The sequence below is a fragment of the Acomys russatus genome, chromosome 5 (assembly GCF_903995435.1).
Source record: "Acomys russatus chromosome 5, mAcoRus1.1, whole genome shotgun sequence".
Lineage (NCBI taxonomy): Eukaryota > Metazoa > Chordata > Mammalia > Rodentia > Muridae > Acomys > Acomys russatus.
Genome location: NC_067141.1, coordinates 57,553,611 through 57,575,110, shown reverse-complemented (window position 1 = coordinate 57,575,110; position 21,500 = coordinate 57,553,611). Strand labels below are relative to the sequence as shown.

The following is a 21,500-nucleotide window of genomic DNA, read 5'->3' as shown; positions in this document are numbered from 1 at the left end:
AGCAAGGCTGATGAACTGTGGGGTTAGGGCAAGGTTAACAAAATGACTATGAAACATAGGTTTCTTACATCGTCAGCGTAGATGGAGTTCATGTTAGGTATTTGAGAAATCGCCATTGAGTGATGGAATGGCCAGTGCAATCCAACGACTGAGTTGATGTTTTTAGAGTTCTGTAAGGAATCAGTTCAGTAACCATGTCTCCCCGTCCAGATTCTGCTTCTGGTCTGAGCCTGGCTGTGCAGCCTGTAATCCTGGCTACTAGGGTGTTCGAGGCAAGAGGGTCATAAGTTCAAGACCTATCTAGACTACAGAGCAAGTCTAAGGCTAGCCTGAGTAACTTAGTAAGATGCTTTGTCAAAATTAATAATGATAATAATAATAATAATAATAATAATAATAATAATAATAATAATAATAATAATAATAAAAAATGCTTCAGGGATGCAATTCAGTGGTTAGACACTTGTTTCCAGGCTCCACGTTCATTTTCTAGTATCACAAACTGTTTCTTAATCTTTAACATGAGTGAATGCTATATGCCTAATGTGTATTTTCTTTAAATATACCTCCCTGACCCCTGTTTTAAAGATGCAGGAGAAGAAAGAAGAAATGCATGTGGTTCACACGGTTGGGATTTTTTCTCTTGCTCACTGTGCCATTCCAGGCTGGGTCATCCTTGGCTGCACAGACTGCCCTTCACATTACAGACTAACTAGGAGCAGCCCGCCCTTCCCTCCACCCACTGGGTGCCGGTTACACGCCCATATTGTGACAAGCAAGCACAGCTTGTATTTCTCCACATTTCCTGGGAAACAGAATTGTCTCCTGTTAAGAATGACTGCTGTATCTCTAATCACCCGCTGAATAATTAAGTATTTCAGTTATAAAATCGACTGTTCAAGCACTACATAGAGACTGCCTGTGGCTACATCAGGTTTAAGTGCATATGAAGTCAGGACTTAAGCAGGGAAAAAAGAGCAGCGAATATCAAAGGATACAGTCAACCCACAATTCTCCGTGAAGTGCGTGACGATGCAGATCATAAGGGATATTTCAGTCATGCTATTTCTCTACATAGACTGCTTTTCTAATTATGTTTCATCTGGGCTAAAAATAGTAATCATGATCAATTTCCTGAGTACATGCTGATATATGACAGGGAAGACGGCGAGTGTGCACAGAGAGAAAGAACTCCAGTTCTTAAATTTTCATGGGCGCTCAGAAAATAGGTGCCTTAGCCTTAAATACCACCCTAAATTCGTGAGCTCAAAAATCAAGGCTGGGACTACAGCTCAGTGGCAGAGGGCTTGCCTAGCTTGTGCCAGGCCTCTAGGTTTGATCCCAGGATTGCAGAAACCAATAAACCCAAATTAGCCAAACAAACAAGCTTGAAAAACAATGTTACACCACTTATACTTACAGATGAATTAAAGACTTGAGTCCCCGGAAAGTATGTCTTGAAATGGACTTGATATTGTTGTTTTCTATGAATCTGCAGAGAGGTGACAACATTTATTTTTATTTATTTATTTATTTTATTTGTCAGCTAGCTATAGGAACCAAAGAGAACCTGTCCTGAATCAGCATTGGGGGTTTTTGGGGAGGGGGGTATCTTACTTACAAATATTCTAGATGGGGAAGACCAATAAAAGCATCATCGCTGATCACATCAAAGGAGTTCGATGTGAATAACCTGCCCAGAGAAAGGACACAATGAAAACAGTTAAACTGTCCGCTGTTGCTCTCCGACGCTTTCATCTCTCACAGAAACAGGTGACACTTGACACAGGTAAGTCTGCATTTTCTGTAGCGTTGTTTATACAGAAAACCCCAGCAGTTTTCTCACGCCTGGCTGACTCCCCCTGAAATGCTCACTGAAGTGGTGTTTGCAGCCCTCTCTTCAGGTGAGATGCTGCATGCCCCAGGAAGCATTTTGAGACACAGGCAGCAGATATAGCCAGGTCAACATTTTTATGGTCCTATGACAAAGACACTGGTGATCATTTTCATGTGAAAACATGCTCTGGAAACTTCTAGAATATTTTGACAGGCCAAAATAATGATCTTTAGCCATTATTTCATGATTACTACTACGAGTCAAATATCAGGAATTATAGGAAAAAAATGTACCTCCAGGCCTCATTATTGTGTGATAGCTCATAGCAGGTATAGATGGTGGTCGTAAACAGCAAACATCAACTTTTCGCCTGTTCAAAATTTTTTTCAATAATTTGAAAACAGGACAGGCTGAAGATGGGAAGTGAGGACACTTAGGCATCTGAGGCCATTTTATAACTAAATAATTAAAAGAAACACTTTAGTTGGACAAATCTATTGGCATTTTCAAAATCAAAGGGCTTTGGCTTCAAAATCACTGGGGAAAAAAGGACATCAACCAATCTGTCACCCCACCCTGTTGAACTCTGGAGAACTTGCCAGTTTTCTGACTGAAACCTTAAAAAAGAGTATCTTTTTAGGCTAAATAATATGATTGTGTACCAGACAATTTAATAACAATGATATGATAAGCCTGTTAGTGAATCTTGTGATACTTTTACTTTGGGAGGGTGGTGGGTAAATATAATTGCTAGCAACCAGCCAAGCAACTTCCCTTTGAGCCTGTTAATTAAGGGGATGAAGCCAGACTTTAGTTTCTGAAGTATCTTGGAGTAGCTTATTTGATACAGTGATCAAGAGCTGGTTAGACCTGTGCTGGCAAGTGACACTGAAGGAGGGGACATAGGAATGCATTTTATTATGATCAGCTCTATTTTTCTAGAGACTTGAGATTTTTTTTTTTTTCCATAAGAAACAAATGGAGGCAGAGGACAAGCCAGCCAAGTGAAGTGAAGTGACCTCGTCTGTGTCTTTCCAAGCTATCAATCCTGGAGTGGTGTTGGATTCACTTCTAACCCCTCTTTCCTCTAATGTTCTGGCTTTTTACTCAATTCACTGGACCCTGAGAAGCCAAGAGCAACTAATCAAACACACATTACAGCCTGTACTTATTAAAACGAAGTCCAAGGTTCATGACTTCCATCACGGCTCTGGTAATTGTCTCCTCTCATTTTATGGTTTTGGAAAGCAGCATGATGCTCAGCCTTACTTCTAGGTAAGATGACACCCAAAGGCTTGAGCAGGCCTATGCACACCACAGAGATGAAAGATAGGATTTCTTCTAGAAATTTTTTTTGTTGGCCTGTTCAGTATTTATTCCTAGACTTTGTGATGGTAACTGTTTCATTGTAAATATTGAGCAAATATTTGTTGAACAAAGAGGCAATCACTTTGCAGTACATTCTAGTCACTCCTGGACCATGACATTGAATGTAATCTTAGAGCAAAGACTTGCCTTTATTTGTTTTTTGTTTTGTTGTTGTTGTTTTGTTTTTTGTTTTGTTTTGTTTTTTGTATCCCCAACTCTATCCCAATTCCTGGTTTGGAAAAAAAAAAATATCTGCTGAACTAAATTTCAAAGACTAAACCCTCTGGCTAGACCTGTAAGTACAAGGCAAACGTGCTAAGGAAAGAAGTCAGAACTCGATGGAGTGCATCCTACATGGTAAACACAGAAAGAACAAAAACCAGCTGAACACATCTGTGCAGGTAGCCATCAGCGCTGTGGCTTTTCTCGGAGGGTGGCTCTAACTGAAGGGAGCACAGGGACGGTGTCTAGGGCAATAATAACGGCTGGTTTCTTAACCTGGGTGCTGGACTCAAAGGATGCTCGTTTGTAAATAAACAAACACCATTGGGAAGTAGCACGCGTGTGATGGCGTCCTTCTCTTTTTTTATAATTACACTTCGATTAATTTTTTTTTCTCATAGGGCTGGAGAGATGGTTCGGAGGCGAAGAGCATTGGCTGTTCTTCCAGAGGACCCCAGTTCAATCCAATTCCCAGCACTCACATAGCAGCTCACAACTGTCTGTGACTCCAGTTCTGGGGACTCCGACACCCTCACACAGATGTCCATGCAGGCAAAACACCAAAGCACATAAAATAAATTAATTTTAAAAATTGGGGGCAGGGGAGATGGAGAGATGGCTCAGAGGTTAAGATGGCCCATTCTTCCAAAGGTCCTGAGTTCAATTCCCAGCAACCACATGGTGGCTCACGACCATCTGTAATGAGATCTGGTGCCCTCTTCTGGCACGCAGGCACACATGCAGACAGATACTAAATAATACATCTTAAAAAAGAATAAATCTTAAAAAAATTTTTTTCATATAAAAGCTAAAAAAATTCCTCTGGCCGAGATAATAATGAATATCATAGCTTTTTAATAGTGGTTTCTGTGAACATGGGATTGTAAAATGATGCCTGTGTTCTAAATGTGCTTGAGCAGTTATTCATTTTAGTATTCAATATAAACTTGAAAGGACTCATGCAGAAATCACATTCTATACAGAAAATAAAACTCAAATCTTTAATTTTTATAGTATTAGTAATACATTTTATTTCAATATTATGATCCATGATTAAATCAGCTATATCAGGTGTCCTACAGTCTCTAGTAAGGGAAATAGTGTCCATCCTAGTGCATGCTCATTCAGTCCTGGGGCAGAGCAGAATGGCTCTTTTATTTTACGTTACCTCTAGCACTTTCCATGGACTTTAAGGGCAAGAAGGACTTAGCTTTTCCCCTCAGTGTAGCCAATTCCTAGATTGGGTAGCAGCCCATGATCCAAGTGGCATGGCTCAAGATGGTAGTATTGGCTAAGACAATAATAGTCTTCTTTGGTTTGTGGAACTGACAACGGAAAGACAAAGTCAGCCTGCAGCACAGCTAAAGGAGAGCTCTTGGATCAATGACCATTAAGAAGTGTGTGCAAGGACCACACGTGAACTGACCACATAAGGAGCCCTCACAAAGGGAAGAGTGTCAAAGCCTGCGTGGGGAGATGCTTGGAGCTGTGTCAGATCCCAGCAGTGCTTTTCAATCTTGGCTGCACTTGGAATCACCCAAGGAGCCTAAAAATACTGACAGCTCTTTCCCACTCTCAAGGATACTGGCTAAATCCTACACTTGGAGCGTGGCCCAAGCTATTTTAAAGCTGCCTGCATGGCTGCCTACATTCAGGGTACATAAGCAGAAGCTTCCAGGTCAGTTACAATATCTGCCCCTGCCCCCTGTACCTGTGGTGACCAAGAATTCTCTGATGCCTGCAGCCGTTGCTGTGAGACATGGAAGGAATGTGGGCTTCCCTGTCCCCCCCAAAATACACATAGTGAGAGTATGAAATAATATGAACCAGATGGGACAAACATCGTCACAATAGCAGTGTCATGGAGGCATTTGTGGGGGACCAATGTATAGTATTAGTGGCCTTGTTATCCTGAGCAAATATCAGAGGTCTGGGACAACAGACCCACCAGGCGATGTCCCAATTTGTAGAGGTCAAGAAGGGTTTGCCTCTGCCTCAATCCCATAAGACCTCTGAAGTCTCTGCCACTCCCTCTCTTTCTAAGGAAGGAAAAACCTAGGTATTTTCCCACTAGTTTTTGTGAATCAGATGAGCCTTGACCTCTCTAACTCTTCTCAAGGGATAAGCATTTTTTTTAATATGTCGCGGAACAAGCTGTGGGAGGAGTGGGAAGGATTTTATTTATTTATTTATTGAAACCAAGGGAGCGTATGTTTTCTTACCAGGAGGGAGATTTAGAAAGACTGCATAGATCAACTCTCAATCCCAGGCAGGCACTGGCTCATTTTAAAATGGCAGTTATTGCCTTCATAAGACTCTACACTGCTTAGCCTCCTGCCGGAGCATCTCCTGTAGGCTTTAGAACAAGTTTGTGAAGGTGGTAGATCCAGTATGGCTCTCTGTTTGACAGGAGGAAAGTGAAGTGCAGAGAACCACTCAAGGCTTTGCTAAAAATCACAAGACCTAAGGCCTTCGTCCAACACCTTTTCCTCATGTCCCCTAGGCCTCCTAGCATGGGACCCAGGGGACATAACAATGAAACAGCATTGTTCTGGTGAGTAGCCATCCCATGGCTCAACTCACGCAGACTTAGGAGATATGATTAAGTGATCAACCTAAGTAACTTCAAAGTCACATCAAGATGTTATATCAATCTGTATTTTTAAAAAGTCGAACATTTAAATTTTTTTGAATGCAGTTTGCATATGATATAAATGTCTCATAGCAGTTTAGGAAAATATAGGGAAACTTGCAAAGTAAAGAACACTGTTGTCATGCTATCCAGATATGCACACTGATATGCATGCGTATAACAATATCACATATGTGATGTCTACATGTGTATGTTTATCAAGTTGACAAAAGCTATGAAGTGTTCTGTGTCTTTGTTTTCCCCTTTCTTTTCTGTTTTAGAAAAGGGGGTGGGTTGGGAAGGCTCACCTTGCAATTTACTCTGGTCTAGAATTTACGTTGTACCCAGACTGGCTTTGAACTTGTGATCCTCGCATCCCAGCCTCCCAAGTGCTGGGATTACAGGTATGCACAACACCCCAACTTGATTTGTATATTTTCCATTTGTTCATTTGATCATGGACGCTTTCTCATGACGATGTTTTAATAATAATAGCTTAACCAGGGGCTGGAGAGATGGCTCAGAGGTTAAGGGCACTGACTGTTCCTCCAGAGATCCTGAGTTCAATTCTCAACAACCACATGGTGACTCACAGCTATCTATAATGTGATCTGATGCCCTCTTCTGGCCTGCAGGTGTATGTGTAGGCAAAGCACTGTATATATAATAATAAATATATAAGGAAAAATAGTTTAATGGAATACTGAGTTTTATATTGTGCCATACTATTTGTAGCTGTCTAATGAAAATTATGGTTCTATGTACCACAACCACCTTTGTATACAGATACCTCTCCTGCCTCTATTTCTCTAGGATGGGTTTACAGTAGATTTCTAAGGGATGAAGGATGTTTTTAAGTGCCTACCTTTTATGCAAGCTTTGCAAATCACATGTCCAACTCTGAGTACAGAAAGTCCTATTTCATCACCTCTTCACTAACATTTAATTTATCACCTTTTTCCTATGAAATCATGACTTCTTTGATTCACTTGGGACCTAGTCCCATGCGTACTGTGAAGTAGGTCACTTCCTTGGTTCTTCCCCAGACGGTATTCTATTTTTCATCAGTAATTAACAAATGGCTACCATTTCACTAATTTTTTTTCCTTCCAATAGTGAAATTTTTTATTTATTTATTATACCCACTGCTTCTTAATGAAGTTTTATTTTTCGTTATTCCTTATTTAAGTTCCTTCTGGTATTTATTGAGTTTAACACTCAATCATATTTTTAGCCTTTCTGTATAAACATAAAAAGTATTTAGAAGTATGGCTTCGCTGCTGTGTAAAATATCAAGCCAATTTTGATTTATAATAAGCTTTGAATTACATATTTTATTTAAGCATTATTTAGAATAATATTTTTTCTTTCTCTTTCCTTTCTTTTCTCCTTCCTCCTCTCTTTCTTTTTTTCTTTCTCTCAAGACAAGGTCTCACTATATAACCCTGGCTATCCTAGAACTCACAAAAATCCATGTGCCCTTGCTTCCTTAATATTGTGTTTATAATTATAATCATATTTAATTATAATATAATGTGTGGGTGTGCGCTACCATGCCCAGTTTAGAATAATTTTTTTCAAAGCACCTTTTTAAAAATAATCCTTCATAAGTATATTGACAATGTACAGTGTGGCCAGAGGATATGACTTGATGTATTATATCCTGATGCCCACCCACGCTGCATTATCTTTTCCCACTTGCCTGTGTGTACTTGCTTATAGGCGTAAGGCAGTGCTCTTCATCAATAAAACACTGTAGTTCCATGGTCATAAGGTTGTTGGACGTGTGGGGATTGGGAGAGGTACTTGTTGGATTAAAGCTAAGATCAACTTTCAAAAGGAGAAGTGTAGGCAACATGGCTGCTGGGGAACTCTTGTTAAAACAGAGCCTGGGCTCATCAGTAGATAAGTAAATGAGAGGGCCTAAGAGGAAAGCTCTGGCTATAGGAAGCCAAGGCTAAGGCTGACCTAGGTGCAGCTGACAAGCCAGAGACAAGGCCCATTCAGAGAGATGACAGGTCAGGCATGTGGAACCCAGAAGTGGGGTTTTGCCCTGGTTTCTTCCTCCAAAAGCCAATGAAGGAAACACCACAGAAGGATCAGAAAGCTTAGGTCTTGATTCCCAGGTGGCCATAAATCCTCCACATGTCCTAATGCATGCCACATCTCTGTACCTTATTAAAGCAAGAGGCTGGATGAGACAGTTTCAGAGGCCACTTTTAACTCTAAAGACATATGAGTCTAGGTTTATGGCATTGTGGGCATGTAAACTGGGATGGAGGTCTGTCTGCAGATGGCGTAACATGGGAGAGTGTAATGCCTGCTGAGAAAGTCTTGTCCCAAGTCAGGCTGCTCTCTTGGCCCCGTACCAGGACCCCTGGCCCCAATGACATTCACTCACACCCTCTGTGCCACCTGAATATCTTGACTGCCATCAGAATTGTCACAGGCCCATGAAAGGCCCATCTCCATCCTTTCACCTGGAGCAGGTTCTCGCGGCAACAGAGGAGGCACGTTTGAAGAAATTCTTTCTTCCTCACAATCCATCCCCTGTAGAGACCATTCTGAATGAAGAAAAGAAGGGGCCAGCAGTGGCACTAGTTGTCACCTGGAGACTGCTTTGATGGGAATCAGGCTTCAAAGCTTGTATCCGCCGCTTATGACTGTATGTTAACATAATAAGCAGGTGAATATGCTCATTCTCTGTTAAAATAGGGATTATAATAACAAAAAGAACTCCCTGGATGAGCCTCCAGAATCCTGTGAGATGAGCATGTCTTGGGTGCTTCTGTTAGGGATTATCTACACAAAGATACACTGGAGATGGGAGAAACTGGGGTCCAGAGAAGGCAGCTAAGCTAAGACTGATGCGTATGGTCCAGGCTATTAGGCATCCATGAGCAGTGTGTGAAAACTCGCAGCACATACCCAGGTCCTTATGGGTCTGGGTGTATGTGTACTATACGTACATTAAGGAGAACACACCTCACACATTACAGCTGTTGCAAGATGTGGCTGCACAGCTGGAGGAACTTGTCAATGTGCTCAGAGCCTCACTTAACCAATCCAGACTCTCCGGTTGTTAGTAACGTTCACTATCCAAAAGAATAGGGCTGGCTGAAGAATAATTAACGATAGGCTGGTGATTCATGTCAGCTAAGCTCCAATGTTCTGAGTGCATGTGCCACATGAATAATTTACATTTGAATATTTTTAAATATGCTCTTAAGACAGAGAAGCACTAAAACGGGAAGCATTGCTGAAGAGCATATTATCTGACAGTTATTTTTGGCTCTCTCCCTTGAAAAATATTTTCAATGTAATCCAGCTGATCCTTAATTAGTCTGCCACTTTTTCAATAAGGACTGGGTACAAAGAACCTTAATGTGGTTCTATGTAACCAAGCGGGGGTTGGGGTGGGGGAGTCTGGGGACTTGAAATCTATTCCATTTTTGACAGATGAGGAAACTGAGGCTGGCATGTGTCTTTCTTTCTTTTCTTCCTTTCTTTTTTTTTTTTCTTTTTGTCATTGATGGGCCACAATTAGAATATAGATTTCAGATCTGTGAGAGTTCTCTGGGCACAGGTCTGCCCCTTTATTATATACCATCACCTCAGGATGATCAAATATGCTTTCTTTCTAGAAACTGATGCAGCTAGCCCCAGCTCCCTCTCTGCATGCCTATGTGGCATCCTCTTCTATCTCCCTGGAAACCAAGGGTGATTTAAATTTTATCTTAGGTCTGATCTGTACCAGGCCTCATTTTCAGAGCTTGACATCTTTTTAACGCTCAAAGGCATGGTCCAATGTGCATTTTATAGTCTCCACCTAAAACATAAAGAAGACTAAGGTGAGAAGGGGTAAAAAATAATGTGAGACATGTAAGTGATACAGCTGGAATTCCAGGCGTCAGCATGACTGTCCCACTGGGACTGGTTAATGTCTATGAGCACAGCCACCAGCTTCTTCACCTTGGTCCGACCAGCTCTGCCCAGTTACCCACAAACCAGCACTCCCTGGGAGGTATCCCCTGGTGTTCTGACCCAAGACCTTCCACAGAACGAGAGGGTCACAGACAGAAGAAACAGCAACTAAGTTTAGGAAGAGTGGGCTGAAGAAATTAATCAGGCTTTTTCAGCTCTGCAAGTCCTTTTTTCCCTTAGATAGTGACTATTCAAAGGGGAATTAAGGGGCTGGAGAGATGGCTCAGTTTTTAAGAGCACTGCCTGCTCTTCCAAAGGACCCAGGTTCAATTCCCAGCACCCACATGGCAGCTCACAACTGTCTGTAACTCCAAGATCTGATGCTCCTGTACCAACGGACATAAATTAAAATTAAATTAAATATGTTTAAAAAAGGGGAATTAAACATGCAGGTTCCCCCAATGTAATTGGTAGCAGCACCTGCCAGCCACTGAGATCTATCTACACAGAGTATCTCATGGAATGTTTCTGGGGCAGCGCCAGTTCAGCCACAAAGTAAACAATAATGAGAAAAGTCGCCCTAGTTAAAAAAAAATTGAGGGTACATTCATGTTCGGAGGCCTGAGGACTGAGCAGATGCTCTTGTGCTGGGAGCATCTACTTGGAGGTTCCTCAGAAAAAGGCAGACATGTGCCAAGCTGCCTGACATGGTGGATAGACTGCTGGTGAGGCATGACTCTAACGAAACCATTTTGAGTCATCCTTTTATGGAGAAGATGGATTCATTTCTCCTTCAGAATAGTAGATGTAACCTGTCCATGCTTTGCCACCAGGTGGTCTCTTTAGAACAATGGTTCCCAACTTGTAGGTTGCAACCCCTTGAAAGGTTGAATGACCCTTCCACAGGAGTCACCTAAGACCATCAGAAAACACAGATGTTTAAATTATGATTCATAACCAGCAAAATTACAGCTATGAAGTAGCAATGAAAATAATTTTATGCTTGGGGGGAGGGGTCAAGACAACACGAAGAACTGTGTTAAAGGGTTGCAGCATTAGGAAGGTTGAGAACCACTGCATTAGAATAAAGTAAAGTATAATTAAATAAGCGAATAACTGAGTTTTGTGTGTGGGCACTTCCAAAAGATGTTCCATAGAACCCATACACTAGGGGAGGCTAAGGAGACTAAGACAGCTTTAGTTACAGAGTCTTGCATGCCAAGGTGCGCCACGAGCAGCCAAGCGAGGATGGAGCCTGCCACTGTTCTCATTCAAGCACACAGCTCTATTCTTGAGGGATAGTCATTCCCCTGGACACAGGGTTAGAGAACACTGCTCTATGACGTAACTCCGAAGAAGGCCCTTTTTCTTTTACTATTTTATTTCTCTTTCTGTCAACTTGTCTGTCTCTCTTTTCAAGCAAGTAGGGCAGAGCTTGCCCATACAAATGAGGCTGGAACCTAGGGAAACTAGGAAGTCCTTGCCAGCGATGCCACCACTTTTTCAGAGAGCGTCTGAAACTCCTTTTCAGTCATTGTCCCCAGGAATCAGGGCACATTTCCCCTGCATAACCTTGTTAATGGCAAAGGTTGACCCTTTGAGGAGGGGATTTGATTTGGGGAACAAAAGCTACGCAAAGTCAAACTCCCCAAGATTATTCACATCAGAAGGAAGTAGACAGAAGTGCTTAACAGTAATGGAAAGGTTTCAGCTCTACTTTTGCGGCTTAATAGGCATTCAACAGACATTGAGGGGGCTACCTGGCTCTCCTAGGGCTTAGTACTCCCTCTGTGCTTAGTCCTTCCTCTGGAGAAAATTACATGCACAGTGGAAGGTCATGATGATGAGACAAAAAGGGAAATATATATATACACAGTAAGCAGCATCTGACGATATAAAAGTAACCAGTGCCTCCAGGCAAAGCTTGAGTGGTTTTATTGTGTTGCTGGTAAAGCTTCAGCCAGGGTTCTGGGTTGTTGTTGTTGTTTATTTGTTTGTTTTTCTTTTCTTTTTTCTTTCTTTCTTTTTCTTTTTCTTTTTTTTTTTTTTTTTTTGAGACAGGGTTTCTCTGTGTAGCCTTGACTATCCTGGACTTGCTTTGTAGACCAAGCTGGCCTCAAACTCATAGCAATTCACCTGTCTCTGCCTCCCAAGTGCTGGGATTAAATGACTGCACCACCACTGCCTGGCTTCAGCGAGGGTTCTGAAAGAAGAGCAGAGATATTTAGCCATGGAAGCATGGGATGAATCTGTGGCCCTTCATGAGGAATTCTCTAAGATTTATTTGTAATTATACATTTTAGCTTCAGTTTTTTAGAGATTCATTTGATTTTTTTTTAAAGTGCGTTCGTGTGTGTGTGTGTGTGTGTGTGTGTGTGTGTGTGTGTGTGTGTTGTATGCATGTAGAGGCCAGAGGTTGATACTGAATGTTTTCTTTCTTTCTTTCTTTTTTGGTTTTTCAAGACAAGGTTTCTCTGTGTAACCCTGACTGTCCTGGACTCACTTTGTAGACCAGGCTGGCCTTGAACTCACACTGCCTCTGCCCAAGTTCTGGGATTACAGGCGTGCACTACCACACCAGGCTATGAGTGTCTTTATTGTCCTCTATTATTATTATTATTATTATTATTATTATTATTATTATTATTATTATTATTATTATTATTATTATTATTATTTTGAGACAGGGACTCTCACTGAGTCTAGGGCTCACAGATTAGCTGGTCAGCAAATTCCAAATTTCCTGTCTCTTTGTTTCCAGAACAAATATGAGCCACCATGCCTGGAAATTTTATTAAGTCCTGGAGCTTGAACTCAGGGCGTCATGCTTGTATGACAAGCAATTTATAGACTGAGCCATCTTCTCAGCCCCAGTTCATTGCTTTTTAATTGCCCTTTGCATAGGCAAACACCCACCATCTTGCTATGTAAGTGGGTCTAACAGTTCCTTTTTGATCTTACACCTATGAGAGTGATACAAAAATACTGTTTCTTTTCAGCTACCAAACAGAAGGCCTAGTTAGGCACCTTTGCACTATTTAGAGGACTGGGAACTTCATTTTTTGTTTTGGTTTGTTTTTTATAGAGATGCCGAGGATCAAAGCCAGGGTGTCATAAAAGCAATACATTCATATTTTTAACAATAACTATGAAGCCAATTCTATATCATGGGCTTTTTCAATTACCAATCTAATTTTATGGTTTGTGAGAATTGATATAATAAATTTTAATCTGTTTCTTCCTTTTTAAAAAAGATTTATTAATTTATTATGTCTACAGTGCTCTTCTTGCACTCCAGAAGAGAGCACCAGATCTCATTACAGATGGTTAGGAGCCACCTGATGTCGTTGCTGGGAATTGAACTCGGGACCTCTGGAAGAGCAGCCAGTGCTCTTAATCTCTGAGCCATCTCTCCAGCCCTTTAATCTGTTTCTTTGACAAAGTGATTTTCCATTTTATAATAAAGTGTTCACAATTAGGATGTGAGATATACATACATACATATATATATATATATTTTTTTTTTTTTTGAAACTTTATTTTTCTTAGACGTACTTATTTAATGTGTATGAGGATGTAGGTCCACCACGTGTGTGCATTGTCCACACAGGTCAGAAGGAGGTGTTGGATCTCCTGGGACTGGAGCTACGGGGTGGTTCTGAACAACCATGTGGATGCCAGGAACTGAACCTGGGTCCTCTGCAAGAGCAAGTTCCCTTAACCACTGAGCCGTCTCTCCAACCCCATAGACCATAGTAGAATTTTAAGATTGGAGGAAGCCTCAAGTAGTAGTGTGAAGGTCCCCAAATGCCAACGCATGTTTTATTCTGTCTTTATCCTGTTTAAAATCTGCTTCCAGATCTCTGAGTTCCCCCCAGAAGTCAGGAGGATAATGGCCACATGCACGTGTACCACACTCCCATCAGCAATAATCAGCGGGAGACAAGGATGTCACTCAGGTAAATTGTGTCTTCTTTGGGTTCCTGTTGTGTCATACCCAACTGCTTCCTTTATTGATCTCACCACCCACTAGCACTTGAGTTTTAAAGATATAACCCATTCTTCCTTTTGTGTTTTGTGCTTATAAACGCTAAGGCCCAGAAATATTTTGTGCCCTACCCAATGTTAAACAGTCCATTTATAGCCAAACTGGATTTTAGACTCTTGGATCTAAATCCTAGTTTAGATTGTAGCCTACCAGATTAATTATTTTAAGCAAAATCTAATGTGTTTTACAAATTATGGTTGTGGTTATTTATTCATGAGGAAGAAGTGAAAGGACTAAAATTTGTTTTAAAGGTACATGACACACATCTCCTATTTAAAAAACACTTGAAGGCAAGATTTCTCAGCAGGGCCTGAAATAGACCTGTGTGTAGGACCACAGCACCTTATAGACGAGCTCAGAAGTTACAAGCAGACACTAGGATGACACTGTAATAGGTTCAATAAAAAAAAAAAAAAAATCAACCACTGTTATAAATCCAGTGTTCACTCATTTAAAGGAACAATGTCATTCATGCATTTTAATCATTCCTGCTACTGCAATGCAAATAGGTCCTATTGCGTATTTTCCATTTTATGCACATAGATATAAAGTCTTGGCTCAATTTACCCCACATCATGAGACTAGTAAGCATCAGAGAGGGGCTGATACTCAATAGCATCTGACCACAAAGCTATTAACATCTGCCACATTAGCAGCTCGCCAGGAAACAGAGGTGTCTTCGCAGCTCATACAGAAAAGCCCCTGCGACAACTCTGCTGCCGATGTTAGCCATAGCATCACCCCCAGCTGGCATTAACATCACCACTGACAAGCTGCACAGCACTCTGATCACAGGTCATCAGGGTGACCTTACAATAGATCCAGGGTCTATCCAAACAAAATTCACCTGCCATTAATCACCACCTACCTGGAGCTGCCATATTGGGGTGAAAAGTCACAGCACACCAATCCCCTTTGTGTCCCTCATAAAGTCCAGCTTTGTACCTGCTGCACAGTAAACTCTCTGAACTCATTTTCTGCAGTGAAAACCTCTTGCTTTAGTTTTGCCACCGCTTGCAACTCCACAATAAATACTTATCTGCTTTTTTTCCCTTGGTCCCCAATAAACACTGATTTAACGAAGCAGATACAAATAAGCAAGGAAATTATGCGTTCATGATTTTCTCATCGTAATGCTTTTCGACTGCTTCATTTGGGTGTCCCTCTGGACAGGGTAAATGGACTGTTTACCCTTCACAGAGGAGAGGCATGTTGGCACCTGCAGTCAAACTAAGAACCCAGGAAGCTAAACATGAAGTGAGGGTGGGAAAGGGGGTGCTAAAGATAAAATGGGTCTCAGACTGGGTTAGCTGCTCAGCTTCTAAGTGTTGGCAATCTCTTTCAAAGAGCTTTTCATATTGCATTGCATTTGTAGTGTGTGTGTGTGTGTGTGTGTGTGTGTGTGTGTGTGTGTGTGTGTGTTAGTGTTAGGGAGTGTTAGGTCACTTTTAGGTGACCAACCACTTGCCAGCACTCTACCCTATTAATTTATGTGAAATTGGGGTCTATCAAACTTTAGAAGGCTGAAAACATGAGCAAGGTACTAAAACAAAAGGCTTTGCTAGAAGTCTGTGGCTATGGGGCATATAGAATATGAAAATCAGGTTAAAACCGAGACTCCCTCATTCTCCCACAGATCTCCCTGATGTATATGGGGTGGGAGAGGCTAGCTAGGGTCTGGTGTTCTGATTGATAGTCTGGGACATACAGGAAAGAGCTAAGTGCTTTTAACACCAGCTCTGGTGCTCTGACTTTTCTCCCTTCCAAGGAACCATTAAAACCTTCCAAGCACTTGGGTGGCACAAAGAGAGCTATTGTTTCAAAGAAGGTAACTCTAATGGAGAGGAGTGTGAAGGAAAGCTGGGGGCAGGGGGTGGGCCTCAGAAGCCTGAAAGTCCCTTAGGCAGGAGCAGGTCTGGGTGAAGAGGAAGAGACAGATCCTCAGGGTGCTGGGAGGAGAGGCAGGTCACCATCAGGCTTCTGGCCTGAACAACTGGAAGAATAAGCAGGTGCTCAGTGAAAGCACTTCTCACACCAAAGTAGTTTACACAGATGTAAGACTCGGCTAACTGGCCTAAGGATGCAATGTAGTGAGCAGAATGCTTTCAAAGCATGCGCGAGGTCCCCAGCTTCACATAGCAGGGTATGGTGGCTGGGTGTGGCGGTGCACATCTTTAAGCCCAGCACTTGGGAAGTGAAGGCAGAAGGATTAGAAGTTAAAGATCATCCCCACTAGACTGAAGAACTGTCTCAAAAAAGGAAAAAAAAAATCAGACCCTGCAGACCTATACATTTTAGGGGAAATGGGAAATTTGGGGGCAGACCTTCGTAGACAAATGGGCCTCAGTGGCATCCACTGGGCACAAATCAAGACATATTCACATACATATGACCAGCTAGGAAAGAGTCCTCACACCCTTGAAGCTGACTGGTCTACCTTGAACAGCCACTGAGCCTTGCCACATTTTACTCCTATTTCCTATTGTAGAGAGCCCAGTCGCTTTAAAGGGTGAGCTCTGCTGTGGATATCTGCCTCTGAACAAGTAGGACAGCAAAGGTCCTAATGGGGCGCCTTGGTAAGAATAGGCTTCTTTCTTGTTCCTGCTTTTCGCTTTTCTATTTGTTTTGAGTTTTTGACTTCTTATGGAGTATATCCAGTGTCAACTGGAGATTAATTTTGTTAGATGCTATTTTCTCCATATCAAAGTAAGTTCTATGTTTTACTCAAGACTAAATCTCATTTTAAAAAAATGGACATTTCTTCTGGTCTTATTGAATTTGTACAGTTCTTTTGTTTTGCATTTGAGAGTGACACTAAAAACTACTCCTGGGAGTCACTGCCAGCAAATAGGAGTGTCTTAGGAGTTGAAGGGCCTTAATTCATTAAAATGTCATAAAAAATGGCACACGGCCACATTTTATTCTCTTCAATCTGAGTCTCCTATCGTAAGGCTGTACCACTGGGGACTTTAGTCAGTCTGTGGTTGGGAAGGAACAGGGCCATAATGTGTGAAACACATTTCTCCAAATTGCACTTACTAAAAGTACCGCTCCAGCACCGAGAGCAAACAGGAATGCATAATCATGCTCATTGGTTGTGTTTCAAGTTGGCCCTGTGAAAAACATGAAAATGACATTTGCTTGGGAACTGCTTTTTTTTTTCTATGAAGGATATTTAAAAAGAATGTTTTATAGAACTGATCTGATAAACTTTTATTGGATCCGTTTAATTTTTCTCCCTTCTCTAGCACGGTGTGGGTTTTATTTTATTTTCTGTTCTCCAACACAGCCAGCCGCAGCCCTCACCATCCCTCTTATGGAAGGACTGAAGAAGCTTTGTGGACCATGACCACAATATCAGATCATAATAATGGCCCATCACAGGCCCCCTCCTTGTTTCTATCCAGGCTGGCCTCAAACTCTAGATCCTTCTGTCTCAGCCCTCTCAAGTACTACTAGGGTTGCAGGGGTGCACGCCACACCTAGCTGGAACCAGACATGTCTTAGTCCATTTAAACCAAGGAACCAATTGCCTTCAACAAAGATCAAAGAGAACTGATCCTAAAGTTCTTCTTTTCACAGACATAGGATGGATCTATGGTCTAGAATTCACTGCCAATCCCACACCATGCTGGTGGCCCCTTGGTCTTCCTGTTCCAAAGGCAGGTTGGTGACAGGTAGGGTTGTTGGAGTACAAGGCCACACTGTCCACAGGACACTTTCTGTCTACAATTGTGGCATGACAGAGCCATTTGTTTTCTTACTCAGTGAAAAGGATTTCATTTGGCTTTTTCTTGCGAATATAAAGATGCAGGGAACAATGGGCAGGTTGCATGGGAAACAAAGTCCTTAGAAACAGGGTCCTAGGACTTATGGACAAACTTTGCTATCTGATGGTTTTGCATGAGCTCTGTGTGGCCAAATCCACCTTCTTGAGGTCAGCTAATATGAGGTAACCAAGGACACACAGGACAGCACTACTGGCTCCTTTGTTATTTCTGAAACCTGAACTGCTTTTAGAAATAAGGGTTGGAATGTTCCATAGGAACTCAGAGCATGCATGGGACAGAGTGGCATGCACACACTCAGTGTGGGCTATTTAAAACCAGTCCCTTGGCTTCCTTCTGTGAGTCTAAATACATGAAATCACATTACCCCGCAGCACCCGGTAACTATTTCTATGACATTGCCTGGCATCCGTGCTCAGCGTGGCTGCGTCAACCAACAAAAACAAAGTGGAGTGCAGACCAGCCTTTCAGCGCCCAGCTTATGCCCACTCAGAGTCAGGCTGAGAGAGAGCACTGGGTGACTGAGAAGTCTTGAAATTTAAGGACTGATCTATTGGATTATACAAGGTACCTTAGCACATAAAAAAAAAGGCATTTTAAACAAGTCGTTTATTTATATGGCCAAGAAACAGCATAAGCATAACTGATTGCTTTCTCAGGATCAGCACATTCTATGGAAGAATCCCAGGTTTAGAGACATCGTCCCTCTCGGTATTAAAAAGAACCTGTTCTATGTTTTTTTTTTTTCTTTGACATGTTAACATTTCTTTTAACCAAACAGGTAAACCCTTAGGAATTCTATACTTAACTGCCGGTCACTCAAAGGCATTAGGCAGGGGAAGGATGTTGGCGAAGCTTGTTATATAATGTCAAAACACCGGATCAAGTTTGCAATGAAACAGTTAAACCAGTTTTGGGATTTCCTGTAGACCACACAATATGTTAAGTAACTTTTAGCTTTTTGGTCTGGATGCAAACATTTAAAGCTGGAGCACTTATAAAACACGTAAGACTTTGCCACGTCCAATATGCCACCTCTTGAGCTTGATTTAAAGCTGCAGGCAGTGGATCACGCCTTTGATCCCGGCTGTGGGGAGGAAAGGAGAAGATAAGAAGCCCAGCCCAGCTGGGCTGTACGGCAAAGTCAACATGAACTATAGGAGACCCTTTCTTTAAAAAAAAAAAAAAAAAAAAAAAAGTCTCTCTGACCACAACACTTTAAAATATGTCATATTTTGTAGATAAGGAAGTTGAGAGAAGCACAAGACCACATGACAAAGTTCCAGCAAGTGGTGTGGTGAGATTTGAGCACAGGCCCCTCCAATATCAAATCCACACTGTTTGCCTGTGTATAAAGAGTCTCAAGAAAATGGCCAAGCAAAGAAGGCAAGGAAACAAAAACAAATCTAGAAAGCAAATAAATTAAAAAACAAAAACAAAAATGTGAATCTTTATCACACAGTTAAGATGCCTCAAATCCAGTCTATTGACAGTTGACTGTGTCTGCCTTGGAAGTGTCTGTCTGCCAACTCAAGATTGATTCTGGAGCGTGGGAGACCCTTTGACCCTTATGTGATACTCCATTAAGAACTAGAGTCCAGTTGTGGAGCATTAGACATCAGAACAAATTATTTCATTATATTTCATTACGCCTGTGAAGAGATCTGATTTCCTAGTCCAGTGCTATTTTTGAATATTTTCAGGCATGGGCTGAATATGTGGGTCCCTTGTGGCCAACTCAAAACATAGAGCAAGGAGTATGTGGTATATTAATATCGTCTTTCCCTCACTGTGAGGAAACTAGTTATAAATTAGATGAGATTAGAAAGCAGTCTCTTGAGAATTGGTGTTTTAAGAAATTACCTAGAAAGAACTAAGGGTGTTTTTTTTTTTTCTCTCTCTCTCTTTCTCCCCACATGGTAAATCATACAGAGGAGCAGCCTGCTCCAGATCCCAGAGAGACAACATCTTGAGCACATATGTTATACTGGGCTCTGTATTGACAAATCTAAGAACTCCAGTGCAAAATAACCCAAGTTCCCAAGTTAAAATTGAAAGTGAGACTATCAAAATCAGTATTCTTGTTGTGACATCCCAGCAACTTCATAAACAGCCGTTAAGCTGGACAGCAACACAGGTTAGTGAATTTACCCACGCAAGAACGAACCCGCATTGTGGCTGTGAAGTTACAAACAACCCCATCTACCTCCCACTTTACTGACCGTCTCTCCCTTTCCAGAAACATCATCACATGCAACAGAGATAATATTAAGCTCATTTTACTAGAAGGCTCTTCCAAATATATGCCATATTAAAAATAGTCATGATATAAATATTTCTCACAAGAGCTGCAGCGATGGTGTGAATAAAAAACTCCCCTCGGAGATTTCAGTAAAACCAGATCTCACAAAGGATCTGAAAGAAAACAAAACACACATACATAAACAGACACACACACACACACACACAAAGAGACACACACAGAGAGAACAGACCTTATGTTAATCCGATTTACCATAGCAGTTGCTGTTTCCACACTATTTTATAAAGTATGATTCTCTCCCTTCCCAGTCAGATGAAGCAAGAGAGATGAGCCTGCTCCAGGTGCCTCAGAAGAAATACCCAGGCTTGGGCTCACTAAAGCATGTTCAGTAGCACCTCACCAAAAATCACAAATTTTTAAATACAGCAAAACGTTAGTGCTGTCAAATGGCCAAGCATGCGAGAGGAATCTGAGTCTCTCTCTCTTGCTCCATGCCCCTCTCAGAATACATACAGACCCCCCCCCCCAAACCCACCAGCTGGAATTTTTAAAATGGTAAATTAGACATCAAAATGCTTACGGGCCTTACAGTGAGATAACATCAGGAGGAACGGTGCGTGGAATGGATCTTGCATTCTCACATAAAGCATTATCTTTGGTACAAGTACACACAGCAGGGCATTTTGACTTCGCTGGCTTCTTCCCCTCAGTCAGCAAAACCACAGAAAAGAGGCATAGGAAATAGGCAATTCTTTTCAGGGGGATGCAGGCATTTCCCATCCTTCTGCTTCTGTGTGATTCCATGTAGTCGAGAAAATATCCCCACACATGAACAGGGCTTCTGGAATTCAGCTGCTGATTGTCTCGCTCTAAGAACAGGTCACATAGGAGTCCACCCTTCTCTGCCTCTGCTTTTTCAAAACAGGGACCTCCAGCTGATTTCGTGAGCTGTCCCCTCGCTCAGGCAGTGCACGGCTCCGGGAAAGAGACCTGTGAGGTGCTGTGAGAAGAGCGAGAGCGAGCCAACTGCTGGAGGAAGAGAGCCGACTCACATCACGGAAAACACTGAGCAGAGAGACCAGTCTTCGAAGGCAAGCGAAGTGATGTAAATGAAAATAAACAGCTTTCTGCTTTCACCGGGAGGCCCTTTAATTGTTACCAAAAATAGGACGGCATTATGTCTTATTAGTGGGTGGGTGGGCGGGCGGCGAGGCAGTCATCACAGCATAGGATGTGGGCAATCTCGGAAACCTCTGGGAATTTGCTCTTCGTGCAGCAAACAACCTAATGAGAAAAACTAGCTTGGGGGCCAGGCTTGGCTGGGAAAAGGAAGTTAAGGGAAAACTCTGTCTGAAGCTAAAACCGTGCTATCCCTTGCAGACTGCACCTGGCTGATGCCACCGTTGAATGATAAATCC

General features: G+C 41.9%; 1 protein-coding gene across 3 annotated transcripts in view; it reads right to left on the bottom strand.

The window, feature by feature from the left end:
- Positions 1-21,254, bottom strand: part of Lgi1 (leucine rich glioma inactivated 1) — a 43,741-nt gene extending 22,487 nt beyond the window's left edge. Inside the window, exons 1-4 of one of the 3 annotated variants that reach the window (XM_051146416.1) lie at positions 20,672-21,253; positions 20,163-20,234; positions 1,622-1,693; positions 1,421-1,492 (exon numbers count right to left, since the gene is read on the bottom strand). In XM_051146416.1, coding sequence (XP_051002373.1) covers positions 1,421-1,492; positions 1,622-1,693; positions 20,163-20,234; positions 20,672-20,886 — 431 coding nt within the window. In that variant the 5' untranslated portion in view covers positions 20,887-21,253. Of the gene's footprint in view, positions 1-1,420; positions 1,493-1,621; positions 1,694-20,162; positions 20,235-20,314; positions 20,520-20,671 lie in introns of those variants that run through there. The other 2 variants (XM_051146418.1, XM_051146417.1) reach the window with 2 other exon arrangements.
- Between the last annotated feature and the right edge of the window lie 246 nt (positions 21,255-21,500).